Source organism: Oncorhynchus tshawytscha, linkage group LG28 (assembly GCF_018296145.1).
Source record: "Oncorhynchus tshawytscha isolate Ot180627B linkage group LG28, Otsh_v2.0, whole genome shotgun sequence".
Classification (NCBI taxonomy): Eukaryota; Metazoa; Chordata; class Actinopteri; order Salmoniformes; family Salmonidae; genus Oncorhynchus; species Oncorhynchus tshawytscha.
In genome coordinates this window covers 37,002,736-37,016,468 of record NC_056456.1, presented here as the reverse complement: position 1 = coordinate 37,016,468, position 13,733 = coordinate 37,002,736, and the positions used below count along the sequence as shown (strand labels likewise).

Sequence of the window (13,733 nt, the reverse complement as noted above, 5' to 3'; positions counted from 1 at the left end):
TAATATGATCACATTTTTTGGTTCTAGTCAGGATTCTAGCAGCCGTATTTAGCACTAACTGAAGTTTATTTTGTGCTTTATCCGGGTGTATTCACTAGGAACCAAACAGCACCAATCTGGGGTGTACTCCCTAGGAACCAAACAGAACCAATCTGGGGTGTACTTCCTAGGAACCAAACTGAACCAATCTTGGGTGTACTCAGAAGGAACCAAACAGAACCAATCTTGGGTGTATTCACCTGGAACCAAATAGAACCAATCTTGGGTGTACTCACAAGGAACCAAACAGAACCAATCTGGGGTGTGTTCACTAGGAACCAAACGGAAGCTAACAGAACCAAACGGAAGCTAACAGAACCAAACGGAAGCTAACAGAAGCTACCGGTTGGATGAATACACCCCTGGTGTTCTATTGTCTCCTAGTTTTAGATTGTTCGAAGGCCACCACACTGTTAGTAAGCACAACTGTAGTCACTCAAAGTAAACATTTTCTAGCTAATCATCAATCATTTTCACTATGGATTTAGCATTACGCTAACCCCCCCTACCCCCTTCTCTTCTCCAGTTGGAGGTAGCAGTAAAGTGTTTAAAGACAGACGTTCTGAGTCAACCGGACGCTCTGGACGACTTCATCTGCGAGGTGAACGCCATGCACTCCCTGGATCACCAGAACCTCATCAGGCTGTACGGGGTGGTGCTCACACGCCCCATGAAGATGGTACGGACACACATCATGGCACAGGAGGCTGCTGAGGGGAGGACGGCTCATAATAATGGCTGGAACGGCGCTAATGGAATGACATGGAAACCATTTGTTTGATGTATTTGATACCATTCTACCTATTCAGCTCCAGCCATTACAACGAGCCCATCCTCCCCAATTAAGGTGCCACCAACCTCCTGTGGTACATACATGCACACACACACGCACACCGGACACACATAAACACACACACACATTGGACACACATAAACACACACACACCGGACACACATACCGGACACACACACCGGACACACATAAACACATACACACACTGGACACACATACCAGACTATCATAAACACACACATAAACACATACACACACTGGACACACATAAACACATACACACACTGCACACTCATAAACACACACACACACTGGACACACATAGCAGACTATCATAAACACACACACCGGACACACACACCAGTTACACATAAACACAGAGAGCTAAGTAAACACACTGCTCAGACTGCTTCCTGTCCCCATTTAAATCATGTCAGCGTCAGAAATGTCAAGGCCGGGAGGAGGAGAGGAGTGATTGATTGAGACAGAGGACTAAAATGAAGGCTGACCTTTCCTCCTTGTTCTATTCATCTGTGTCATATCCCCCCCCCCCAGGTGACTGAACTAGCCCCGCTGGGCTCCCTGCTGGACCATCTGCGCTGCGTTCCGACGCAGGGCCCCATTCTCATCCACACGCTGTGCCAGTACGCCGTGCAGGTGGCGTGCGGCATGGCCTACCTGGAGCAGCGCCGCTTCATCCACCGCGACTTGGCCACCCGCAACATCCTGCTGGCGTCGGCCGAGACGGTGAAGATCGGCGACTTCGGCCTGATGCGAGCGCTACCCAACAACCACGAGCACTACGTGATGCAGGAGCACCGCAAGGTGCCGTTCGCCTGGTGAGAGGGGGGACAGGGGGGGTGTTGTGTTTCCGTGTGTCGTCGTGGTCAGGGGCCACATTCAGTAAGCAGACGTCTGACGTTGCAGATAGAAATGTCATGAATAGATCAGACATGATCTTGTAATTGTACATCTGATCTGTTTCTTCTACGTGTCTTTAGGCATGTTTGTTGAACATGACAACATTGTGCCCCTGACGTGGCCGTAGTGTGTTTGTTTCCTCTGTTCTCATCACCTTTTTGATCCAGTTGTCTAACGTGTGTGTGTCCGTACATTTGCTGTGTGTGTGTGTGTCCGTACATTTGCTGTGTGTGTGTGTGTGTGTGTGTCCGTACATTTGCTGTGTGTGTGTGTTGTGTCCGTACATTTGCTGTGTGTGTGTGTGTCTGTACATTTGCTGTGTGTGTGTGTGTGTGTCCGTACATTTGCTGTGAGTGTGTGTGTGTGTCTGTACATTTGCTGTGAGTGTGTTTGCTGTGAGTGTGTGTCTTTACATTTGCTCTATGTGAATTTGCTGTGTGTGTGTTTGTGTCTCCGTACATTTGCTGTGTGTGTATTTGCTGTGTGTGTGTGTGTGTGTCCGTACATTTGCTGTGTGTGTGTGTCCGTATTTGTGTGTCCGTACATTTGCTGTGTGTGTGTGTGTGTGTGTGTGTGTCCGTACATTTGCTGTATGTGAATTAGCTGTGTGTGTGTGTTCTCTCCCTCCAGGTGTGCCCCTGAGAGCCTGAAGACACGGACGTTCTCCCACGCTACAGACACCTGGATGTTCGGGGTGACGCTGTGGGAGATGTGTACCCACGGACAGGAGCCCTGGCTGGGTCTCAACGGCAGCCAGGTACACACACACACACACACACACACACACACACACACACACACACACACTCACACACACACACACACACGCAGCAGACGTGTGAAAAAACTATTTGTCCCTTTTGTACATCACGATTTCATTCTGGGTTTAATTTCAGTATTTCAATCTGTGTTTCAGATCTTACACAAGATAGACAAGGAGGGTGAGCGTCTGTCCAAGCCAGAGGACTGTCCCCAGGACCTCTACAACGTCATGCTGCAGTGCTGGGCCCAGAAACCTGACGACAGGCCCACATTCCTCGCCCTCAGGGAGTTCCTGCTCGAGGTACACACACACCAGAATAGTAAACAAACAAAAAGTTGACGAACTGTGGGTATTTTATGGGGGGGGATTGGATGTGTGTGTGGGGTGGGGGGGGGAGGGGGTGTATGTGTGTGTAGAGGGGTGGGGTGGGGGAGGAGGTTGGATGTGTGTGTGGGGTGGGGGGGGGGTAGGGGGTGGATGTGTGTGTAGAGGGGTGGGGTGGGGGGGGGGGGTGTGTGTGTAGAGGGGGGTGGGGTGGGGGAGGGGGGGGTGTGTAGAGGGGGTGGATGTGTGTGGAGAGGGGTGGGGGGGGGGAGGGGGTAGGTGAATGGGGTGGTGGTGGGGGAGGGGGTGGATGGTGTGTAGAGGGGTGGGGGAGGGGGTCGATGTGTGTGTGGGGTGGGGGGGGAGGGGGATGTGTGTGTAGATGTGTGGGGGGGGGGGGGGAGGTGGATGTGTGTGTAGAGGGGTGGGGTGGGGGAGGAGGTTGGATGTGTGTGTGGGGGGTTGGATGTGCTTGTGGGGTGGGGGGTTGGATGTGCTCGTGGGGTGGGGGTTGGATGTGTGTGGGTGGGGGGAGGGGGGGATGTGGATGTGTGTGTAGAGGGGTGGGGGGGGGGGGGGGATGGATGTGTGTGTAGAGGGGTGGGGGGGGGAGGGGGGTAGATGTGTGTGGGGGAGGGGGAGAGGGGTGGGGGGGGGGGGAGGTGGATGTGTGTGTAGAGGGGGATGGGGGAGGGGGTGGATGTGTGTGTAGAGGGGTGGGGGAGGGGGTGGATGTGTGTGTAGAGGGGTGGGGGAGGGGGTAGATGTGTGTGTGGGGGTGGGGGAGGGAGGTGGATGTGTGTGTAGAGGGGGGGGGGGGGGGATGGGGTGGGGGGGGAGGAGGTTGGATGTGTGTGTGGGGGTTGGATGTGCTTGTGGGGTGGGGGGTTGGATGTGTGTGTAGAGGGGTGGGGGAGGGGGTGGATGGGGGGGAGGGGGTGTGTGTGTGTAGAAGGGTGGGGGAGGGGGGGTGTGTGTCGATGTGTGTGTGGGGTGGTGGGGGGGGGGGAGGGGGATGGTGGGGGGATGTGTGTGTAGAGTGGTGGGGGGAGGGGGGGGGATGTGTGTGAGTGGTGGGGGGGAGAGTGGTGGGGGGGGGGATGTGTGTGTATGGTGTGTGTAGAGTGGTGGGGGGAGGGGGATGGGGGATGTGTGTGTAGAGTGGTGGGGGAGGGGGGGGATGTGTGTGTAAAGTGGTGGGGGGAGGGGGATGTGTGTGTATGGTGGGGGAGGGGGGATGTGTGTGTAGAGTGGGGGAGGGGGATGGGGGGGGGTGGGGGAGGGGGATGTGTGTGTGGGGGGAGAGTGGTGGGGGGGGGGGGGGATGTGTGTGTAGAGTGGTGGGGGAGGGGGATGTGTGTGTAGAGTGGTGGGGGAGGGGGGTGGGGGGGGTGGGGGATGTGTGTGTAGAGTGGTGGGGGATGTGTGTGTAGAGTGGTGGGGGGGAGGGGGATGTGTGTGTAGAGTGGTGGGTGGGGGGGATGTGTGTGTAGAGGGTGGGGGGGTGGGGGAGGGGGATGTGTGTGTAGAGTGGTGGGGGGAGGGGGGTGTGTAGAGTGGTGGGGGGGAGGGGGGGATGTGTGTTTACATTAGTGTTTGCATTACGTGTATGTTTGTATTTAAATGTCTGAGTATATTTTGAATGTGTACCTTCAAGGTTGTATACAAGACCTTCATGAGCGACAATTGTATATTCTGACGTCAAGTTTAGTGGATCAATTTGCTTACAACCTGAGATGTCCGTTCTAAATACTTAACTTGTATACACAATTTGTGTAAAATGTCATATCATTTGAAATTTTTACTTGCATTATTGAATGACAAGATGAAGTCTTGACTGTGGGAGCTCTTAATATGTTACCTGGACCTCGAGCTCCACCTAGTGACTCTACTACGGTACTGTATGGGCCAGGGGCACAGTGAATGGGTCAGGGGCACACTGTATGGGTCATGGGGCACATTATGGCCTCACCAACTGAGGAATCCTAACTTGATGTGTACTTAACTGAGATTTGTGGAGGAAGAACTCACACTCTGATTTCATATTTAGGTTTTGGGCCCAAATGACTATGTTGGGGTGCCTGGTTGGGGTGCAGTGTGTGTTTTAAGGTAATCACACTTGGTTTTTATGTGTGTGTGTGTCTCCGTTCCAGACCATGCCAACAGACATGTGTGCGCTGCAGGACTTTGATGAGGCTGACAAGCTTCAGATTCAGGTTGACGACGTCATCACCATCATCGAGGGCAGGTGTGTGTGATCAACTAATGAACTGTAAATCAATATTCTGTCGTCATTGGGTTTTCTATGTATGTATGTATGTTTTATATACCTGTATGGGTTGTCTTTATATACCTGTATGGGTTGTCTTTATATACCTGTATGGGTTGTCTTTATATACCTGTATGGGTTGTCTTTATATACCTGTATGGGTTGTCTTTATATACCTGTATGGGTTGTCTTTATATACAGTTGAAGTTGGAAGTTTACATACATCTTAGCCAACTACATTTAAACTCAGTTTTTCACAATTCAAATCAAATCAAATCAAATGTTATTTGTCACATACACATGGTTAGCAGATGTTAATGCGAGTGTAGCGAAATGCTTGTGCTTCTAGTTCCGACAATGCAGTAATAACCAACAAGTAATCTAGCTAACAATTCCAAAACTACTACCTTATAGACACAAGTGGACATCTATAAGTACCTAGGTGTCTGGCTAGACTGTAAACTCTCCTTCCAGACTCATATCAAACATCTCCAATCGAAAATCAAATCAAGAGTCGGCTTTCTATTCCGCAACAAAACCTAACTGACTATCCTAACGATCCTCGACTTCGGCGATGTCTGTCTACAAAATTGCTTCCAACACTCTACTCAGCAAACTGGATGCAGTTTATCACAGTGCCATCTGTTTTGTCACTAAAGCACCTTATACCACCCACCACTGCGACTTGTATGCTCTAGTCGGCTGGCCCTCGCTACATATTCGTCGCCAGACCCACTGGCTCCAGGTCATCTACAACTCCATGCTAGGTAAAGCTCCGCCTTATCTCAGTTCACTGGTCACGATGGCAACACCCATCCGTAGCACGCGCTCCAGCAGGTGTATCTCACTGATCATCCCTAAAGCCAACACCTCATTTGGCCACCTTTCGTTCCAGTTCTCTGCTGCCTGTGACTGGAACGAATTGCAAAAATCGCTGAAGTTGGAGACTTTTATCTCCCTCACCAACTTCAAACATCTGCTATCTGAGCAGCTAACCGATCGCTGCAGCTGTACATAGTCTATCGGTAAATAGCCCACCCATTTTTACCTACCTCATCCCCATACTGTTTTTATTTATTTACTTTTCTGCTCTTTTGCACACCAATATCTCTACCTGTACATGACCATCTGATCATTTATCACTCCAGTGTTAATCTGCAAAATTGTAATTATTCGCCTACCTCCTCATGCCTTTTGCACACAATGTATATAGACTCCCCTTTTTTTTCTACTGTGTTATTGACTTGTTAATTGTTTACTCCATGTGTAACTCTGTGTTGTCTGTTCACACTGCTATGCTTTATCTTGGCCAGGTCGCAGTTGCAAATGAGAACTTGTTCTCAACTAGCCTACCTGGTTAAATAAAGGTGAAATAAAAAAATTAAATAAAAAAAGTGTAAGGGGATAAAGAATATGTACATAAAGATATATGAATGAGTGATGGTACAGAACGGCATAGGCAAGATACAGTAGATGGTATTGAGTGCAGTATATACATATGAGATGAGTATGTAAACAAAGTGGCATAGTTAAAGTGGCTAGTGATACATGTATTACATAAAGATGCAGTAGATGATATAGAGTACAGTATATACATATACATATGAGATGAATAATGTAGGGTATGTAAACATTATATTAGGTAGCATTGTTTAAAGTGGCTAGTGATATATTTTACATCATTTCCCATCAATTCTCATTATTAAAGTGGCTGGAGTTGAGTCAGTGTCATTGACAGTGTGTTGGCAGCAGCCACTCAATGTTAGTGGTGGCTGTTTAACAGTCTGATGGCCTTGAGATAGAAGCTGTTTTTCAGTCTCTCGGCCCCAGCTTTGATGCACCTGTACTGACCTCGCCTTCTGGATGATAGCGGGGTGAACAGGCAGTGGCTCGGGTGGTTGTTGTCCTTGATGATCTTTATGGCCTTCCTGTGACATCGGGTGGTGTAGGTGTCCTGGAGGGCAGGTAGTTTGCCCCCGGTGATACGTTGTGCAGACCTCACTACCCTCTGGAGAGCCTTACGGTTGTGGGCGGAGCAGTTGCTGTACCAGGCGGTGATACAGCCCGACAGGATGCTCTCGATTGTGCATCTGTAGAAGTTTGTGAGTGCTTTTGGTGACAAGCCGAATTTCTTCAGCCTCCTGAGGTTGAAGAGGCGCTGCTGCGCCTTCTTCACGATGCTGTCTGTGTGGGTGGACCAATTCAGTTTGTCTGTGATGTGTACGCCGAGGAACTTAAAACTTACTACCCTCTCCACTACTGTTCCATCAATGTGGGGGGTGTTCCCTCTGCTGTTTCCTGACATTTAATTCCTGACATTTAATCCAAGTAAAATTCCCTGTCATCACATTCCCAGTGGGTCAGAAGTTTACATACACTCAATTCATATTTGGTAGCATTGCCTTTAAATTGTTTAACTTGGGTCAAACGTTCCGGGTAGCCTTCCACAAGCTTCCCACAATAAGTTGGGTGAATCTTGGCCCATTCCTCCTGACAGAGCTGGTGTAACTGAGTCAGGTTTGTAGGCCTCCTTGCTCACACATGTTTTTTCAGTTCTACCCACACATTTTCTATAGGATTGAGGTCAGGGCTTTGTGATGGCCACTTCAATACCTTGACTTTGTTGTCCTTAAGCCATTTTGCCTCAACTTTGAAGTACGCTTGGGGTCATTGTCCATTTGGAAGACCCATTTGCGACCAAGCTTTAACTTCCTGACTGATGTCTTGAGACGTTGCTTCAATATATCCATATAATTTTCCTACCTCATGATGCCATCTATTTTGTGAAGTGCACCAGTCCCTCCTGCAGCAAAGGCTGAGCGGCCTTTCAGGTTATGTCGATATAGGACTCGTTTTACTGTGGATATAGATTATTTTGTACCTGTTTCCTCCAGCATCTTCACAAGGTCCTTTGCTGTTGTTCTGGGATTGATTTGCACTTTTCGCACCAAAGTACGTTCATCTCTAGGAGACAGAACGCGTCTCCATCCTGAGCGGTATCATGGCTGCGTGTTCCCACAGTGTTTATACTTGCGTGCTATTGTTTGTACAAATGAATGTGGTACCTTCAGAGGTTTAGAAATTGCTCCCAAGGATGAACCAGACTTGTGGAGGTCCCCCCCCCAAAATTCTTATTTCTTGGCTGATTTCTTTTGATTTTCCCATTATGTCAAGCAAAGATGCACTGAGTTTGAAGGTCGGCCTTTAAATGCATCCACAGGTACACCTTCAATTGAATCAAATGATGTCCATTAGCCTATCAGAAGCTTCTAAAGCCATGACATCCTGATCTAGAATTTTCCAAGCTATTTAAAGGCACAGTCAACTTAGTGTATGTAAACTTCTGACCCACTGGAATTGTGATACAGTGAATTATAAGTGAAATAATCTGTCTGTAAACAATTGTTGGAAAAATTACTTGTCATGCACAAAGTAGATGTCCTAACCGACTTGACAAAACTATAGTTCGTTATCAATACATTTGTGGAGTGGTTGAAAAACGAGTTTTAATGACTCCAACCTAAGTGTATGTAAACTTCTGACTTCAACTGTACCTGTATGTGTTATGTGTTTATATACCTGTATGTGTTATGTGTTTATATACCTGTATGTGTTAGGTCTTTATATACCTGTATGTGTTAGGTCTTTATATACCTGTATGTGTTATGTGTTTATATACCTGTATGTGTTATGTGTTTATATACCTGTATGTGTTAGGTCTTTATATACCTGTATGTGTTAGGTCTTTATATACCTGTATGTGTTATGTGTTTATATACCTGTATGTGTTATGTGTTTATATACCTGTATGTGTTAGGTCTTTATATACCTGTATGTGTTAGGTCTTTATATACCTGTATGTGTTAGGTCTTTATATACCTGTATGTGTTATGTGTTTATATACCTGTATGTGTTATGTGTTTATATACCTGTATGTGTTAGGTCTTTATATACCTGTATGTGTTAGGTCTTTATATACCTGTATGTGTTAGGTCTTTATATACCTGTATGTGTTAGGTCTTTATATACCTGTATGTGTTATGTGTTTATATACCTGTATGTGTTAGGTCTTTATATACCTGTATGTGTTAGGTCTTTATATACCTGTATGTGTTAGGTCTTTATATACCTGTATGTGTTATGTGTTTATATACCTGTATGTGTTAGGTCTTTATATAGATGTGTTGCATGCATGGGCTTGTTTATCTGCTGTCTGTCTGTCTGTCTGTCTGTCTGTCTGTCTGTCTGTCTGTCTGTCTGTCTGTCTGTCTGTCTGTCTGTCTGTCTGTCTGTCTGTCTGTCTGTCTGTCTGTCTGTCTGTCTGTCTGTCTGTCTGTCTGTCTGTCTGTCTGTCTGCACTGTGTCTGTGCTTTTTCTCACGTTCACCCGTACGTCTATGTCTTTGTCAGAGCGGAGAACTACTGGTGGCGGGGCCAGAACAAACGCACACTGAAGGTGGGCCAGTTCCCCAGGAACGTGGTGACCTCCGTTGCGGGCCTGTCGGCCCACGACATCAGCAGGCCCCTTAAACACAGCTTCATCCACACTGGCCATGGAGACTCCGACCCACACCGCTGCTGGGGCTTCCCAGACCGCATTGACGAGTAAGACATAATCCTAATCCTAACCTTAAATCATCAATGAGTAAAGACATGTCCTCATAACTAACCTGAACCATATTAATGAGTAAAGACATGTCCTCATAACTAACCTGAACCATATTAAAGACATGTCCTCATAACTTACCTGAACCATATTAAAGACATGTCCTCATAACTAACCTGAACCATATTAAAGACATTTCCTCATAACTAACCTGTCCTCATAACTAACCTGAACCATAGAAAGACCATATGAACCATAAAGACATGTCCTCATAACTAACCTGAACCATATTAACCTGAACCATAAAGACATGTCCTCATAACTAACCTGAACCATATTAAAGACATGTCCTCATAACTAACCTGAACCATATTAATGAGTAAAGACATGTCCTCATAACTAACCTGAACCATATTAAAAAGACATGTCCTCATAACTAACCTGAACCATATTAAACATGTCCTCATAACTAACCTGAACCATATTAAAGACATGTCCTCATAACTAACCTGAACCATATTAACATGTCCTCATAACTAACCTGAACCATATTAAAGACATGTCCTCATAACTAACCTGAACCATATTAAAGACATGTCCTCATAACTAACCTGAACCATATTAAAAAGACATGTCCTCATAACTAACCTGAACCATATTAACCATATTAAAGAGTAAAGACATGTCCTCATAACTAACCTGAACCATATTAAAGTCCTCACATGTCCTCATAACTAACCTGAACCATATTAAAGACATGTCCTCATAACTAACCTGAACCATATTAATGAGTAAAGACATGTCCTCATAACTAACCTGAACCATATTAATGAGTAAAGACAAAGACATGTCCTCATAACTAACCTGAACCATATTAATGAGTAAAGACATGTCCTCATAACTAACCTGAACCATATAAAGACATGTCCTCATAACTAACCTGAACCAAGACATGTCCTCATAACTAACCTGAACCATATTAATGAGTAAAGACATGTCCTCATAACTAACCTGAACCATATTAAAGAAAGACATGTCATGTCCTCATAACTAACCTGAACCATATTAAAGAAAGACATGTCCTCATAACTAACCTGAACCATATTAAAGACATGTCCTCATAACTAACCTGAACCATATTAATGAGTAAAGACATGAGTAAAGAACCATATTAAAGACATGTCCTCATAACTAACCTGAACCATATTAAAGACATGTCCTCATAACTAACCTGAACCATATTAATGAGTAAAGACATGTCCTCATAACTAACCTGAACCATATTAATGAGTAAAGACATGTCCTCATAACTAACCTGAACCATATTAATGAGTAAAGACATGTCCTCATAACTAACCTGAACCATATTAAAGACATGTCCTCATAACTAACCTGAACCATATTAATGAGTAAAGACATGTCCTCATAACTAACCTGAACCATATTAAAGACATGTCCTCATAACTAACCTGAACCATATTAATGATTAAAGACATGTCCTCATTAACCTGAACCATGAGTAAAGACATGTCCTCATAACTAACCTGAACCATTAAAGAAAGACATGTCCTCATAACTAACCTGAACCATATAACTAAGACATGTCCTCATAACTAACCTGAACCATATTAAAGACATGTCCTCATAACTAACCTGAACCATATTAATGAGTAAAGACATGTCCTCATAACTAACCTGAACCATATTAAAGACATGTCCTCATAACTAACCTGAACCATATTAATGAGTAAAGACATGTCCTCATAACTAACCTGAACCATATTAAAGACATGTCCTCATAACTAACCTGAACCATATTAATGAGTAAAGACATGTCCTCATAACTAACCTGAACCATATTAAAGACATGTCCTCATAACTAACCTGAACCATATTAATGAGTAAAGACATGTCCTCATAACTAACCTGAACCATATTAAAGACATGTCCTCATAACTAACCTGAACCATATTAAAGACATGTCCTCATAACTAACCTGAACCATATTAATGAGTAAAGACATGTCCTCATAACTAACCTGAACCATATTAAAGACATGTCCTCATAACTAACCTGAACCATATTAAAGACATGTCCTCATAACTAACCTGAACCATATTAAAGACATGTCCTCATAACTAACCTGAACCATATTAATGAGTAAAGACATGTCCTCATAACTAACCTGAACCATATTAAAGACATGTCCTCATAACTAACCTGAACCATATTAAAGACATGTCCTCATAACTAACCTGAACCAAAAAGACATGTCCTCATAACTAACCTGAACCATATTAAAGACATGTCCTCATAACTAACCTGAACCATATTAATGAGTAAAGACATGTCCTCATAACTAACCTGAACCATATTAAAGACATGTCCTCATAACTAACCTGAACCATATTAATGAGTAAAGACATGTCCTCATAACTAACCTGAACCATATTAAAGACATGTCTAACCTGAACCATATTAAAGACATGTCCTCATAACCTAACCTGACACTAACCCTGAACCATATTAAAGACATGTCCTCATAACTAACCTGACATGTAAAGACATGTCCTCATAACTAACCTGAACCATATTAAAGACATGTCCTCATAACTAACCTGAACCATATTAAAGACATGTCCTCATAACTAACCTGAACCATATTAAAGACATGTCCTCATAACTAACCTGAACCATATTAATGAGTAAAGACATGTCCTCATAACTAACCTGAACCATATTAAAGACATGTCCTCATAACTAACCTGAACCATATTAATGAGTAAAGACATGTCCTCATAACTAACCTGAACCATAGTAAAGACATGTCCTCATAACTAACCTGAACCATAGTAAAGACATGTCCTCATAACTAACCTGAACCATATTAAAGACATGTCCTCATAACTAACCTGGACCATATTAAAGACATGTCCTCATAACTAATCTGAACCATATTAATGAGTAAAGACATGTCCTCATAACTAACCTGAACCATATTAATGAGTAAAGACATGTCCTCATAACTTTCTCCATCTAACTGTCCCATCCGTGTAAAATCTGATCACATTTGATAAAATGTATAACATTCTGACAGTTCAGTCAGGGTTCAATTTGTAAATGGAATTGAACCCTCAACCTTGGCTTTGCCAGTTCCATCATCTTAATAGCTGAGTCATACAGGAACAACAAAATGTTAGAGAATCAAACAGTATCTTCACTTGAGTCTTTGTTGCCAAAAAAGTAAATTGGTTTTCTGACCAGTAGAGCGCAGTAGAGTATAGTTAATTTGACTTTAGTCAGGTGAAGCGCAGTTGAAATGACACCATCAGGCCAGGGGCACCTTCAGCAGGACGCAAGGTTTTTCAAATAGAAATATTCTACTCTGTAGAACACACATTGCACTCTGACAACATTCGACAATGTTTAGCAACTAGCTGAACGTGGCCCAGGGTTTGTTAAGCAGATGTGAATCCTGGGGGAGCCACTGTACACCTGATTTATGGCTAGCCCAGAGTAAAGAACCTCTTGGTATGGAAAGTCAATAAATTTTCTTACTCGCTCTCTCTGTGTCTCTCTCGCTCTCTCTGTGTCTCTCTCTGTGTCTCTCTCTGTGTCTCTCTCTGTGTCTCTCTCTGTGTTTCTCTCGCTCTCTCTGTCTCTCGCTCTCTGTCTCTTTCTCTCTGTATCTCTCTCACCCTCTTTCTCTCTCTCTCCATCTCTCTCTGTATCTCTGTCTCTTTCTCTCTGTATCTCTCTCCCTCCCTCTTTCTCTCTCTCTCTGTATCTCTCTCTTTCTCTCTGTATCTCTCTCTCTTTCTCTCTGTATCTCTCTCTCGCTCTCCCTCTTTCTCTCTCTCTCTCTGTCTCTCGCTCTCTCTGTCTCTTTCTCTCTGTATCTCTCTCTCTCCCTCTTTCTCTCTCTCTCTCTGTATCTCTCTCTTTCTCTCTGTATCTCTCTCTCGCTCTCCCTCTTTCTCTCTCTCTCTCTCTCTCTCTCTCTGTATCTGTCTCTTTCT

General features: G+C 44.6%; 1 protein-coding gene across 4 annotated transcripts in view; it reads left to right on the top strand.

Annotated features, from left to right (window-relative positions):
- The window catches only part of LOC112240862 (activated CDC42 kinase 1), a 109,827-nt gene that overhangs the window by 77,799 nt on the left and 18,295 nt on the right, over window positions 1–13,733 (top strand). For all 4 annotated transcript variants that reach the window (XM_042308121.1, XM_042308118.1, XM_042308120.1 and 1 more), the window contains 6 exons: window positions 566–718; window positions 1,388–1,671; window positions 2,384–2,510; window positions 2,670–2,816; window positions 4,994–5,088; window positions 9,519–9,713. In XM_042308121.1, coding sequence (XP_042164055.1) covers window positions 566–718; window positions 1,388–1,671; window positions 2,384–2,510; window positions 2,670–2,816; window positions 4,994–5,088; window positions 9,519–9,713 — 1,001 coding nt within the window. The remainder of the gene's footprint in view (window positions 1–565; window positions 719–1,387; window positions 1,672–2,383; window positions 2,511–2,669; window positions 2,817–4,993; window positions 5,089–9,518; window positions 9,714–13,733) is intronic.